At 43.1% G+C, this 15,378-nt stretch overlaps 1 protein-coding gene across 1 annotated transcript; it reads left to right on the forward strand.

The window, feature by feature from the left end:
• Positions 1-301: 301 nt before the first annotated feature.
• On the forward strand, positions 302-9,521 carry T265_06857 (hypothetical protein; the record flags this gene model as incomplete). Its single annotated transcript, XM_009172239.1, has 6 exons — positions 302-371; positions 417-589; positions 4,721-4,825; positions 6,398-6,484; positions 7,369-7,449; positions 9,354-9,521. The coding sequence occupies 6 exons, from the start codon at positions 302-304 to the stop codon at positions 9,519-9,521; spliced, it is 684 nt and encodes a 227-aa protein (XP_009170503.1).
• Between the last annotated feature and the right edge of the window lie 5,857 nt (positions 9,522-15,378).

A 15,378-nucleotide genomic window follows, 5' to 3' on the forward strand; every position in this document is an offset into this window, starting at 1 on the left:
TTTCCACAGTCTATCGCCATCGCCTGCTGGTTGTTTGAACATCGTGCGGAAGTTTATGAAAGTTTGACAGAGAGACAAGAATAAGTGTTTTTTTACTATCGGTCGATCGGAGCCCAATGAACTGTTTGTGTGAGATTGCAGGTGTGTGCATGTATCGCAATACCTGCCCACAGCAACAGATCTTGAAGCTGCACTTTGGATAGGCCACCATGTACGACCTTGACTGTACATCCGTATAAAACCTACTTGACACGATATCGTCACCTCACCTTCACTTACCACACCGGACCTCTGGTTAGACATGACACAGTTTTTGGGGACCTGGAAATTGAAGGATTCTCGGAATTTCGATGCAATCCTTCAGAAGCTCGGTACAATAGTTGTTTTCTACCCAACTAACCGCTTCAAATGATCAGGTGTTAATGTTGTGAAGAGAAAGCTGATTACAAGCAGCAAACCGGAAGTCACCTACACCATAGACGGTAACAAAATGACCATTAGGACATGCTCAGCACTTAAGACAACCACAATCACTTTCGAGTTTGGCAAAGAGTTTGAGGAGAGGACAGCTGATGACCGAACAGTAATGGTGAGTCGGCTTTGTTTGCATTCGACTTGTTGTAAAAGGTCCACGTTTTCTTTCGTCGTTTTATATAATCAAATTGAAGCTGGTTCCGTACCTCGTCTGTCACGCAAACCAGACTCCTAGTCTCCGGACATGTTTGCACATCCAAGAAGACCTGCTGAGATCAACAAGTATTTCTCATTATGTTGTTCTTTGCATCCAACATATAGGAGCGAGATGGCGAATTTACTGACCGGAAGGTCCGTGGTTCGAATCCGACCTCAGCCTCTCGACTTCTCCTGTCTAGGCTTGGGCAACCTGATAGTATCCAAGCCCTCATGCTCCTTTGGGTGGCATGGCAGCTAAGCGATGAAAGGGTGTTACAGGTGGGCGATTATCTTTTATCTTATCCAACATATACACAAATAATCATAAAAGTTCGGGTAGATAAAAGAGCATTTCAGAAGTTGGAGTAGATGGCGGGTTGGTTGTGATGTAACTGTGGTCTCGGGTCACTGAAGTTAATTGACTGGCTTCAAAACTTCCCTGTATCAACCGGATCGGAAGGACCATTCGGTGTCATTTGCAAGAAACTCAGGTCTTTCTATGGCTGAGTTGGACGCTCTGCTTCTGGTTTAGGACCCACCTCGCAGATCGTCTTTGCACCATTTACTTTATCGTACTGAACTGCTAGTTATTTGCACAACCGCTTTGTCAACGAGGCAGGTTTCCATATAACTACTTCGCTGCCTGGTCAAAGCAGCAAACCCCACGTGGACGGAAAGGTCCACAGATACGCTTTGAGATGGTATCTATATCTCACTTGTTTACCAAGCATGGCATGTCTGATTAAACTTAGATGCATGATGCTGTCGAACATACTGGTAAGTCTGTTTACAAGTAGCATACTTACGCCTTATGACGATGTCAAATGTATGGTATTTATCGTGAACATAAACTGAGGCTGTAAAAGCAGAATTCCACGAACGCGTTTTAACATTCTGAGTGTCAAGCAGGGGCTCAAGCTTTTCCATAAGATCCGGATTAAATTTGACCAAGGTTGCCTGGTTTTCGTAAAGTTTACCCGAGAAATACATAACTGCCAGTGTGACTGTAGTTTCTAATGGGCGAAGTTCCAAGAGTTCAAATTTATCGGCCAAATGTATATGCTGAAGTTATCTAATGATCTGAAAGCTACTCTTGCCTGTTCGAGAGAAGCACACAGTACAACAAAAGCCTATAATTTTTACCAACTTCGAGAACAATTCCCACCGACTGGAGCAGATGAATTTCAATTCACAAACTTATTCCATTATATTTCCCCCCCTTAAAGACACAAGATCTCAAGGAGTAAACGGGGGACAGTTCATGGTCCCCAAACTCTCTGGTTTTGTCCTCAAAGAGGGGATGACATCGCGATAGAAAGGCCTAGGGAGGATGGATCAAGTTTATCAGTTGGCTATCATTTTCACTGCATGCTGTCGTAAGTTGACAGCTTCCATGTCATGGGACCCCTGCTGACTGCCCTTAACTTGATTAGGTCATTATCTTAGTCTTGAATACTCCGATTTATTGACAAATGTCATGGCTGTAATAATGACTGAAGCATAGGATGAAGCAAAGCACCATCTTCCAAGGATAATCAAGTTCTCAGTAATTGTCATTGCTTGCTTTGCAAGGACTATCTTGTTCCAGGGTACTTTTTCCTAAACAGCTAGATGTAAAATCAAGCTGACCAGGATGGTTTGAAGTGGTGGCCATATACGGAGTTGCCATGAATCAGTCATGGAAATAAACAAGTGATGAACATTTGAAAGTTTCACATCAAACGAAGTGAAATATTTTATCTCACCCTCTCGAAAGTCATTTGGCACGCTCCACTAACCCACTGCACTAGGCGTGCGATTACGTTCTTTTTCGTGACCCCTGATGACGAGTTAAACATTGCGATCTCCGGTAAGAAAAATCGCAGTGTTGAAAAATCACTCTCCCAACTTCTGCTACTACCAAGTCTCACAACTTTTTGAAACCATTCTCGTCCGACAAAGGCCGTCAACACTGTAGGATCCAGTTGGGTCGGTCGTTTTTGTTCTTTGTTTATTACAGTCACAGTGCTGACGGATGTGCGAAATGATATTATATGTGTAGGAACTCGATCGCCATGTATTGGCATTCATCCCTCCACGGTTACTATTGGAAATATGTGTATAACAGACTGTGCACTCAACCAACATCAAGATTGTAGCCAAAACGATCTTGCGCAAAATGTGCTATTGACAGAGGCTTCCTCCTTATGACGAAACCATCCTTCTGTGATTAAGTGATACTTCACCTATCTGGAAGTTTTCATCTATCGCGCTTAATCCCATGATGTTACTGATTTCTCGTAAACTCGCTCCGGCCTAGGTACCAACATTGAACTGACTAGAATTTATGGATCATTACTATGACCGTAGTGTTTGGCTCTCTATCCATCTTTCGTAAGGTAGGATGTTTGCGGCGGACTGAGGACAACAATTCCAGTTTTTGTGATCTTAGAATTTCAGGCCATGATACTGTGGCCTAATGACGCACAAGAATGAGAAAGTGCTAATTAAACAGAAAATTTTAGCCAAATGTACCGCCAATTTTGGCAATTTCGTACGTCCAGAGTACTCAAAACAAGTATGGATTTCAAACGTGCTTGGCGTTCAACCTCCATGTTGCAGCGGAATTTTGCTAAGACTCAATAGGATTCAATAGTGTTCTCAAAGTAAATCTGGTGACAACCAGTGGGAACCAATACATCGTGATGATGACAGAACACATGTCGCGATGGATTGAGGCGGCAGCCGTGCCGAACCAGCGGGCGGCGACGATCAGCGGAGTGGTAATGTATCACATCGTGGCCAATCATGGGTTGCCAAAAATGATCCTAACAGATCAGGGTTCTTGCTTCGGGAGCGAAGAGTTTCGTAATTGCTTGCAGAAGCTGGGTATCAGACGGCTAAGGACGGCACCATACCACCCGCAAACAAATGGCCTGACCGAACGTAATGACCGAACGATTAAGGAGTGGCTTGCGGCCAAAGGAGGTGACTGGGAAATGAACTTGCCGTGTTGTTAGCTCATCGTGCTTCCACGCAGTCAACCACAGGCAGGTCCCCGTTTATGTTAATGTACGGTCGACATCCGCGCCTTCCGGTTGATCATGAAATTGGGGTGTGGCCTGTAACACGCTTGTCTCCGGGGGAGCAGTGGAATCAACCTCAAAACTCAGCTGCAGGTTCAGAAGCAAGGAGAAATTGAAGGCATCTCACTATTTTTTCTTAATAGGTCTTGTAAAGGAGAGCAGTCGCTCTTGTCCAGTTCAGTGGGGCGTCACTAGTTCCCAAGGAAATTCCAGTGGTTAACAGTCGAATGTCGTTAGATTTTGTTAGACTTTTAAACTGCGCTTTTTTTTCTTGCGACGAAACTTATGAAGTCTTTGATTCCATGGAACTTTTGGTCTTGGTGCTAGGTTGGACTTGACGTGAGTAAAAATAAGCAACTTTGAAGTCGAGCAAAGTTTAAGGAGGGACTGCTTTTCACTTGCTACCTACTCTGTCTTTCTCTCCCGATTTGAGTAAATCATATCCGCCATGAAGCATATTCCGCCTCAGGGGAAATTCACGTCATAAAGAGCACCGCATACATGATCACCCCAAGACTGGAAACACTCGTAAACTTGGGTCGCGCTGAGCGTAACGAGGGGTTGGTTGCATTTTCTCCAAGTCGTACAATCGTCCAGCTAAATGTCTAGCGGAACGCGAGCTGCCACCTGTTTTTCTACCACAAATTTCTGGCAGAGGGACCAAAATTCACTGGATACACTAATAAAGTCGATGAAAACTTGTTCACATTCCCCACTATGTTTCCTAATTTTTTTCAGCAAGTTTTAGTTCTGGAATCCTTTTAGCCACCTGAAATCGCCAGAATCACAATAAAAGTAACCGCGTCTTGCTTTCCAATAATCTATCTGCATTTTGTGTCCAAAGTTCCCAGCTTACCTAAGTAAACTTAAAATTTCGGTTACGTTCATTTCTTTTATTTAGTGCACTGATAGTAGCCAAGTTCCTGATCAATACTTGTTAATCCTGTGAGACATATCTAATCATATTTTTTTCTGTTTTCCAGTCTACATTTACGAAACAATCGGAGAGCAAAATTACGCAAGTCCAGAAACATCCGAATTCCGTTACCACCACTGTACGAGAAGTATCAGGCAACACCTTGACAGCGGTGAGTCTGTTTGCCTTGATCACTAAGTGTTGCTTCAAGGACACGCAAAGCTCGGATCACCTGAGTCTGCTGTTGTGTGTCTCTGGAACTGTACTTTCGTAAACATCTGTCTCCCGACCAACCGCAAACAAGTATAGATGAGTAAAGTAGAATGGGGCATCAATGAAACCAAGTGCGAGTTATTCAAGCTGTTGACCAGCCGCTCGTCACTGAACGGTGAGGTGTTCAAACCACTAACCAGAAGTTCGCGGGTTCACAACTCCGTAGAGTTTCGTTAAATGCACACTGCTGGTGGTCCCTAAGAGAGATGAAACTGATATAAGGTGGTTCTCCGCTTTTCATCATGTACTGGCGTCACTTAAAGGACGAAATCTCATTTTAGAAATAATGAAAAACAATACGTTTCCAAGGAGCAGGTTGATTGAGAATTACTTCGTATGAATCAGTTAGGTGAAAACCTATGATAACCTGTAAGTCTGTTCCTAAGAAAAAAATGAGATTTTTCTAGTGCCCACAGAATTCAGACTATGGCCACTGAGGCAGTTCCCAGTAGCATAGAGAACTTTGGTAGGAAAAAAGCTTAAAGACGCCTAAATCCCTTACAGTAAAGTCGGTTTTCAAAACCAACACTTAGTGATTTGTGTTCAAACCATAGTTTACTTGGAAAGAAGACATTCAGGCTAACAAAATCTGATATTTTTGTATCATCTTATAGTCAGGTTGAAATTATTGCTTCTATGAATCCCTTTTTTTATTGTTTTCAGACTGTGACGGTCGATGACGTGAAAGCGGTGAACGTCTACGAAAAACATTAGAGCTCTTTCCCGTTCCAAAACACTGTACCCATCCACTATGGCCTTGACAGTATCCGTATGCTTATCTTTTCTATGTTGTATGATTTAAACGTTTAAAGGCATTCAGCACAGGAATTTGTTCTGGTTCCATAACAAACAGCTTCAGTTCAACAACAAACTGCTCATGCTAACCTTCAACATACAGTCTACCGGGCGGTTTAGATTAGTTTCGAATGTTAAACAGAACTAATCAATCATCCAGACATGTTTGATGAGAGACAACCAAGTGTTTTCCATTGATTTTATCGATTTTAAGTAATCGAACTATTACGACGGCCCAGGGGCTGCTGTCGCCGTGTTCACGTCATTCTGCCAAAATAATCAGAACGCAACATGCGGGTAAAATGGTGTTTCAAGTTTCGGACAAAAATGTATGGATTTTTTCACTTAATCGATCAGTCGATTAACACTCACCCGATCCTTCATGAGGTCTAACTGCGGTTGACCTGAGCTATCCTACCGTTGATGCAATACCAGACTGAATGGCGGAATTTTTGTGAGGAATCTCTGTCAAATCTCTGGGTGATTATTTTAACGGTAATATGAGATAGTAAAATCCTGCACCGAAAGCAAATCGCCTGACAAAATGAGAACGAGCTTTGGGGCGATATATTGCAATGAATTTCTATTATATCCCTCCCCCCGTTCTGCTTGTGGAAATTTGCCGTTCTTTTAATTCTGACGGCTGACACAGTTGTACTAAATTCATGACTTTCAGGTGATCGTCTCCGAAGACGTATTGATCAGCATAAATTTCAACCAAAAAGTGTTCATTTGTCTAATGTCATTCACCTGCATGATGCACGTTAGTGCCAGTCTTTTTGTGGCATGAGTACCTGTGCGCTAGATGAGATGACACAGTTCACTTCTGTTTGGCGCACAGGGCTTTCGTCACTTTGTGATTGGCGACTGGGGCATTGTAGTGGTTGATTATGTAACGAGATTGAAAGATACTCTCTTCGCTAGTGGACAACTGTAGAAACCCCAAAAAGGGAAACAACTAGGGACAGTTTACGAAGCACATGGTTTTCAATGAGAGACAGTGGTGGAAATTTAACGTGAAAGTGTAAAACACAAGCCGCCACTTGCAGACGATCGACAGATAGGTTCCCACATGTTCTTTTGCACTGAACTATTATTTTCGCGGTTTTGTAAGTATCACGTGCTCCACACAAGAAGGCTCATGAACGGGGATCTCTTGTGAAAGAGACTAGATATATGGGGTATTCTCTACGTCTCTCCCAGCCACTAGATAACGAAGAGTCCCGTTTAATAGGATGTCTTCAGCCGAAGACGCTGGGGTGTGATAAAATAGTCACTACGAGCCTAAGTATTTGGAACTGAAACATAGTGACTGGCCAGCTACGTTAGATGAGAATTCAAAACAAAAACATTTTCAAAGCGGAAAACTTTGAGAAATGGAGAAATAATTGGTATTCGTCTGTTGCTTTACCATTTTGTCAAGCCTCAGAGTCTTCTGTAGGAGTTATCATTTGTTGAAAGAAATTTCCTTGGTACCGAAAAACTAAACCAAACCCCATCCATAAAAGGTCGTAGCACAATCAGATAATGTTAGAAACGCTAAGAATTTCCGCTACACTCACTTGCAAACTAAGTGGATTTTTCTAGTGACTCACCTGGAACCCAGCTGAATCTCTCGTTTGTATCGCGATATCTCGAATATCGTAGCGACTGAAACATGAGACGGCCCCGTGCAGCACATTAATTTGCCTGGAAACATCACAAACGAGAGATTCAGCTGGGTTCCAGGTGAGTCACTCTAAAAACCAACTTAGTTTGCAAATGAGTGTATTTCGCTAATTTCGTGCAATTTGGTTTCAAGTAGGACAGAAGCTTGACGGAAACTGTGCTCACCTGATGATCCCCAAGAATGCAGAAACCGGTCGTGGGCTGTCGACCAATTTTCAGCAACCTTATGAGTAGTGCATTAAAAACTTCGGCTACCTTCAAGACAAATGTCGCACGCACTGACACAACGTGGCGCTTCTTCCTGAGTTAATATTCACAAAATCGGGAACACCAGAGTATCTGTTGTCCAAGAACCCGAGGGAATATCAATATATGTGGCATTATAGTAGATAACGAAGTGAGTTCACAACCACCATCACCAGTCTGGATAGTGAGAAGTATTCTGAGACTGCACTTGCCGAATGACACCGCCTTTTCGTTCCAGAATGTACCTATTTCCTAATGGTTAATCATCTTGCTTCGTGGAACCATGTGTTTAACATTTTGGTTTATCTCCATATATCCTTTAAATTTACACCACCTCCCTCATGAAATCAGCTTAGGGGACTTTCTTTTCCTTCTCTTTCTTTGACGAGGGAGTCTTTCCCTGAGAAGGGACGCAAAAATTAACTCTCATGTTAAAGCTTTCAACGATTTGGGAAGAAATCTCTTGTAACTAGGTAGTTTCAACAAAGTTTCCGCACCTCTACGAAAAAACTGGAATTTTACTTTACATCTTCTTTGTCGCTAAATCCGAAACTTGTTGCCACTTGTATTAGCGTCCTAAAAATCCGATAATATTCTTCATATTTGGACTTGAAACTTTTACTATGACATGTCTGATAAACTACTCAAAAGGCTACTGAAAATTCTGACAGCCCATGACCGTTTAAATCCTTCTTGGTGCTCATCATATTGGCGCAGTTTCAGAGGTTCTTTCAACCTTGTGTTCTACTTTAATCTAAAAGAGGCGGAATTTGCCAAATACTCTTACTCACACGCTAATTTGGTTTTAATGAGAAGAAGGCCATCAAAACGCAAGGTTCAGCCGGATCCAGTTGAGACACAGACAGTGTAGTCATTCCGTAGAACGTGCAGCTTCTGCGTACAGATGATGTGAGGCGGCTTCAGGTCACCACTGCCTCAGAATTGTCACTGGTGTCGGATGGTGTCGATAGATTCGTAGCGAGGTAATTAGGTAACCCGTATTTGGTTGTGCAGCAGGTAATCCAGTGGTAGGAGATACCCAGTACGACCAGCAGTGGTGATTTGGTCGTGTGCCACGCACGCCAGAACACCATATACCTAGACTAGTGTTGTTCTCCCACTTCCTTTAGAATGGAGCAGAGCGCGAGATGAACAACATATGACTTGACAGGAGAGTATGAAAATAAAAACGGAGAGTTACGGTTATGTCGTTCGTATCCCAGGCTGGGGCTTCCTTGACCTAACTGCACCTGGCTGCAGACACAGCTAGGAATGTCAGCTGATCGATAACATTGTCGTTCGCATTGCCAGTTTCTCTTCAGACTGTCTCGTATCAAGACAACCGTCTGGTCGGAACACCCTTTCATCTCCCATCTTCATAGGGCACAGATTTCAACCCTTACCGCCAACTCTTGTTGTCCAGGAGCTTCCTTGCAGATTCAAGCAAGGGTTCCATAGATCGAGTCGCATTAATGAATACGATAGAAATACAATAGTTATCTGAATATAATTGTCCAACCTTCACGATTTTAATCGATTTTTTTCACTCCAAAATTTCTAACACAGCTGTTGCCAGCAGTTTACTTATCGCAGATGGTGAGCTATTCACAGCTTCGAGATATCCTGTTTCTAATATTCTTCAAAATACGACAAGACTTCCGTGACCTCGCCCAGGAGTTCTTGACGAGATTTCTGTTGGTTACTCAATAATATGACAGTGCTTTATTGTTGCAACTTCTATCAACGTAAGTTTGGGCGAGATGGCTCAGTGGGTAGAGCGCGAATTTTCTGACCAGACTTTTGCCTCTGGACTTCCCCTGTCTAGGCTTGGGCAACCTGACAGCATCCCGGCCCTTCCTTCCGGTGGCATGATAGTTAGGCAGTGAAAGTGCGTTACAGCTGAGCAACCTAAGTGGAACCTTACGACGCCCATTAACCAGTATTATCTTACAACCGTTCGGACACTTAAGTGCATGCATCATCTTCCAGATGGGATGCTGGCTGTAGCAGTCACTTCCTTGTTCTTTCAACCAACTTCGCCTAATTTGTCTAGTACATCTGTGCTCACCAGATCACGCGACTCCTTTGTTCCGAATCACGTGACAAAACCCTCTTCCGCTTGGAACCCGGACCGACAACAAGTCAGTTCCTGTCTTGTTCGTGTCGGAACGGTCCTAGGTGTTATGCACCCGTCGAACTTCCTATATACAGGAAGACAACACAGTCACCGCATATACTCGCGCGCGTGCAGTGAGCAGGGAGTCAGCAAAACTCTTCGTTTCAAGGACGATTACGAAACACGTGTAGCAGCTATACTGTGGAGAAAACACGTTCCCATCGTTCGAACTTTTACCAAGGAACTCTCACAAACGACAAGTTCCCTTTTTGTCTTGCTCCACCTTTCGCATTGCATTAATTTTGTACATGGTGTAACTCACCTCTGTGAACTACTATCGACCATAGTAAAAACTGCTATTAATGCATTTACCTTCCGAGCTATCTTATGGCTATCATAACCCGTGTACAAATATCTCCACCTTCAACCGTCTTTTTGAAAGAACAGCAAACTATGCTGGGTGCATTGTGAGTCTTCAAAATAGATCTTGCCAGGAGACTACACTTGAAATGCCGTGAAAGGCCACCTGCTCGCGATTCCAGACGCGTTTGTCTACTTTGAAACTGCTATAGGCTCCTGTTACAGTGCTCGTGTGAGGTCACCCACAGCATAGAAAAGGCCGTCACGTGTTTCAGCACTCTTGTTTTGCCTGTTCGTCAAATTCGACGCCTAGAAAATGTTAGGCTGCCTATCAGTGACAAAGTTTTGTTGCTTTTGTACGATCGGTTCACCGGTGATATTCAAGGCAGGTAGATGAAAATTCTCGAATTCTCACCATGGCTACCTCCATCAGCTCAATTCCACCAAGCGTTCGGCTGAACACCGCAAATTCGTATAACGGTCACTTGTCAAATGTTGACAATTACAGTGAACTCAGGCTGGGTCATGCCTTCCGAACGTCAAGAAAAAAACTTTTGTGCCATCCTTTTTTGCCTGAAAAGCCTTAATCAAACTGATATTAACTATCAGTGATCAGGTGATGGCAAGGCCCGAGCTACAAACACGTTAATTGGACAACTTATTAAGGTTAACAAAATTTATCCATCCAGTTGAATAGAGGATGTAGCTCTGATCAGTCAGTGGAGACACTGTTTTGGTACAAACTACTTCAGTTGTGAATGACCTTGCATCCCTAAACTGATCAAACTACTCTAGGTAGAACCATTCTCCAGTTTCAGTATCTGTACCCATCGCCCTTGCTTCTAATTCGCTTTTTGGCATCCAGATGTTGCCTTCTCAAGGTCAGCAGGAGGTAGGTACTCAAAGAGCGGAGCAATAGCAAGATAATGGTGATTAGAAACAGGCTGAATTTCTTTGACCTCATCCTATGTGAAGGTGTAATATTCATTCGGTGCAAGTGTCGATCATAGTTTGAACTGTGGGCACATCGAATTTATTGATCTGATGAAGACCCGTTCGCACCTGGCTGCTTCCTGGGAAAAAGCCAAAGACCTACGTTATCATATGTCACGAATGAAACTTTTCGTTATCCGAGAGTCTTCTAACATAGAAGATACACGAATATCTGTCACAAATGGGATAAACCATGGTGTACATTGGATATGTCTTCAATGTCCTTTCGAGATAGCTTTCCGTTAGAGTTTTAGTGCGGAAAGTATTGTCTTTGTCCAAGTGACTACTAACTTAAGTCAGCTTCGGCTTAAAATCAGTTTATCCTAAATTGTGGAAAAAATCAGAACCGGGCCAATACTTACAAGAAACTAAACGGAGACCAGCTCTGCGGTGAATTCTGTTGTGGTGGCTTGGAATACGTTGGTTTCAAGTACAAACTGAAATCTTGTAGCTAATCATTGGCCACCAATCAGGAACATGAATGTAGTCGATTCTGTTGACTCGATTATCCGATATTCTTGGCTTGTTTTTGTGATTTATAATAGCATATCTAGTGTCATATCTTACTGTGTAGGTACTGGATGCCTTCGGCACCAAATCGTCGTAATATTAGCCGTACAAAAGCATTTACCGCCTTTCCAATGAGACATCCACAAACACACTGTTCTTTATCCGGTGCCACATTGCCTAGACCACATCTAAAAGTAGTTTAATCTGTCGACACCTTTTTGATAAACATAAAAATGTAGAAAACAGAAGCCAAGAAGTAGTGGTGGAGGTTTAAAGGCGCACTGTTTTGCCGTGATTTTCTGTAGTCCTGGAAAAGTCGTTTGTTTGTTTCCAGTCTTGAAATTGTCCTTTAAAGGGGCGAAAAAAGCTCTCAGCTCCGTTATACAAATTCAGATATGGAATTTTTTGCTTTGGCCACGGATTTTTTCAATTTCCGCTCTGTAGCAAATCTAGGTGTAGCATCTATCTTTACCAGGGATGGCTATTATAAGATAAGTTGACCAAAATGATCAGTGTACAGACGCAACACACCACTCATCATAAACGAGGGATTCAGTCGGGTCCCAGGTGAGTCTCCTGGAAAAACCAAACTGATTTGAAAATGAGTGTATTTCGCCAAAATGATCAATCTTACTGTGTGTTTATTAGTTTTCCAGTCACAAATATGGTCTGAGAAGCTTTAGCACTGCATATCCGGTTGAACGACATCATATACGAGCATCCCGTCACAATCTTGCTAGATCTCTTTTTTTCGCATTAACTGCAAATGAAGACGAGCTACGGGGAAGACCGCTATCGCAACTGATCCCTTGGGGTTTCCAGTAAATTTTGAGAAACGCCGCATCTGCCGAGGACAGTGATAAGTTTGCCCAACAACTTTTATTAAAATGCTCCGCTTGTCTGACGCGCATCCGAGACTTCCATTGTTGTTTCTGAAGGTCTCGCGGTTGTAGACTCAAAGAAAATTCCTGAAAAGTCTGATTGAAACTGTAGTTTTGCATACCTTCGGGGCGTGATTTGCACGAAATGCGATGGTCGCCAGATGTAGCGGCTCGTTTTTAAATCATCCGAGAATACTGACTGCCTCGTTTCAATTTATAGTCCTGAAAGCAATCAAATCGCTTATTGCTGGGTACAATTTGACGAGCTTGGAGTAGGTTTTGTCTGAAGGCTTCGGGACACGAGTTACATAATGACGTCGAAGCTGTGGATCTGGCCACCACTAAGTTACGATCCAAACAAAGTCTTGTATGTCCGATCAGATACCGCCAAAGCCAGCTCTAAAACTTAGGCTGTGGCCATTCTTCGGTAGTCAACCTAGCCTGGCGCTTGAGTCTTCATCTACCACCACTGTCGGAGCATGACACCTGCTGAAGGAACTCGCGTATCTATCAGTAGAAGCAGTACTTACTTTCGCCTGCGATGCACTCTGAGAGAATGAGGGGGCATACGCAGCGATGGCAAACGTAACACGTTTGCCCCCTTATGGTTTGCTTACATGAATCGTGTAGTTTAGCCCTAACACAAAGTAAGTCGCCTGCCATAAGCTACTTCCATTTTTTAGAACGCAAAATGCGCAAACGCTGTAGCTTTTAAGGCTTATTCATCTTTCATATGTGTGATGTTTCATCCCAAGAAAAACCTCTTAGTGGAATCCCACTCGCAACTGATGAAATGAAATCTGCATTGGGTAGAATGTGATCTTGTGCTAGCCGGGTGCCAACTGCACCAGAGCAACCTTCCCACATGTGAACAGTAAAAATGTTCATCGTCCTAATCAGTGAGCCCCAACAATAGTCTGACAAATATAAATTTGACGCTTTCAATTCGACTTCATATGATCGACAGCTATTTGACCGAAACAGCCCATGAGCGCAGAGATTTTAGACGAATTTGTCGTGTCCCATTAAGGTTAAAAGATTTTGTACGGTTGGGGTTCCCGAAATCCTTCAAAAAGAGGATAGAGTGAGCCAAACGTTGTAACGTTTGGCAAATATTCTGCGAGGCTTATTTTCGCCTTTCTAGATGATTCTTCCGTGGAAATCGTAAGTTGAGGGCACAAAAAGGTCAGTCAGGCGGAACCGGTGACACCAACGAAAGCACTACGAGGCAGAGAACAGCTGGAGAATTATACAACCTGTAACTGCTTAGTCTTTCAGGTAATGCACATTAAGACACCTAGGTATGCCGCCAGAATTATAATCACATTTTGGAAAGAAATGATTTCTCCTGATGAAGCAGTGCGAAATAAGATCAAATTTGCTTGCAAATGAGTGTATTTTGCTAATTTCGTGCAATTTGGTTTCGAGAGCTGCGACATTCTCGAATCAACCTTTAATTGTGGGATGCAGAACTTCAGACAGTGATGTTGAACCGAATAAAGAACTTTGAGTTGTTCCAGATGAACCCACGAGCAAGTTGTCCCAATTATATTGCTGAATCTCTCGCTTATGATGTTTCTAAGCAATTTTTTGCAATTTGGCTTCAAGTAGAGCATAAGGTTGGTCAAAACTCGGGGACTGCGCCTACCTGATGAACCCCAAGAAGGGCAAAACCAGTCGTGGGTTGTCGAAGAATTTTCAGCAACCTTATGAGTAGTGGATTATTACTGTGCCCGTGCACTCCGAGCTTCAACTCCTGTCTTCCACATACTTTGCATCTGCACAGACGCGTGCTAGAATGCCATTAAAACACACATTAGTAAGTCTTTATGAACTAGTGAAAGCCAATACTCGGGGTAAACTATGTCTTTCCACCGCGCTACCGAAACACGAAGTCGCGTGCATACAGTTTACACTTCTGTGGGCGAGGTCAGGCGAAATTTTTCCACCGGTTTTAGCCGCCGAAAGGAGAGCAAAATTTGTCCACAAATTTATTTGTTATGCCCTTCGGTTTTATCAGGAAAAGGGCCGACTTTTATGATTCCCGACACTTGGTTCAGGCAAGCAAGTGGAAAGTTTCCGAATAAATATTTGGTCATTGAGCGGCGCGGACGGCTAGATTGGTTGAGCAGTTAAGCCATAGACAAACCTGTCCGTCGCCAATGTAGTTCAAGTCCGGGGCTATAAACATTTTCAAACCATGCCCTTAGCACTTCGCCGATGGTTAGACAAACTGAGTTCCTTTCATGTAGGGGCACACCATCCGTTTGATTCATGTCAGCGAATTCCTCTACAAACACTTGTAAGATGCATTAGCAAGAAAGTAAAAAATTTGCTGTGAACCGTGTTCTTTTCTGAGAGTCTGCGGAAGGCTGGTACAGTCAGTTGGCACTGAAGCAACGATGTTCAATTATTGGAACTAAAATTGTCTTCAAAACTGGTCGTCCTCTGTGTCAGTGGTAGTCCAGGCAGTACACCAAAGAATCATTGAAAGGTTGATAAAGGAAAACATAGCCTTTTAAGCCCAATAACCCGAACTTCACCAACCAAAGTGGGAAGCCTCAAAAAGCAGTTCCAAGCATTCCCAAGATAACGAACGATGCTTAGCGGATATCCTCAACACTTGTCTCACTGAGTGAGAATATCCGCAGAAGATTAAGAAAGTGTTTGGATCTCTCGAGAACTGCACAGATTTGTTTGTAACGAAGAAGTGGTCCTAGCTGTTAAAATAACTCATGTGCTAAGTGCGTAGGTACGTGTCTGCCCATATTTTCTGTTCATCCTCTCTCGGATTTTTGCTCAGCGTATACTCTATTCTCTTTTATGGATAAGCCGAATTCGCTGAATGGGTGGAATCAACTATCCCCTCAGAAGTGTCATATG

The sequence above is a fragment of the Opisthorchis viverrini genome, assembly GCF_000715545.1.
Source record: "Opisthorchis viverrini unplaced genomic scaffold opera_v5_148, whole genome shotgun sequence".
Taxonomy (NCBI): Eukaryota; Metazoa; Platyhelminthes; class Trematoda; order Opisthorchiida; family Opisthorchiidae; genus Opisthorchis; species Opisthorchis viverrini.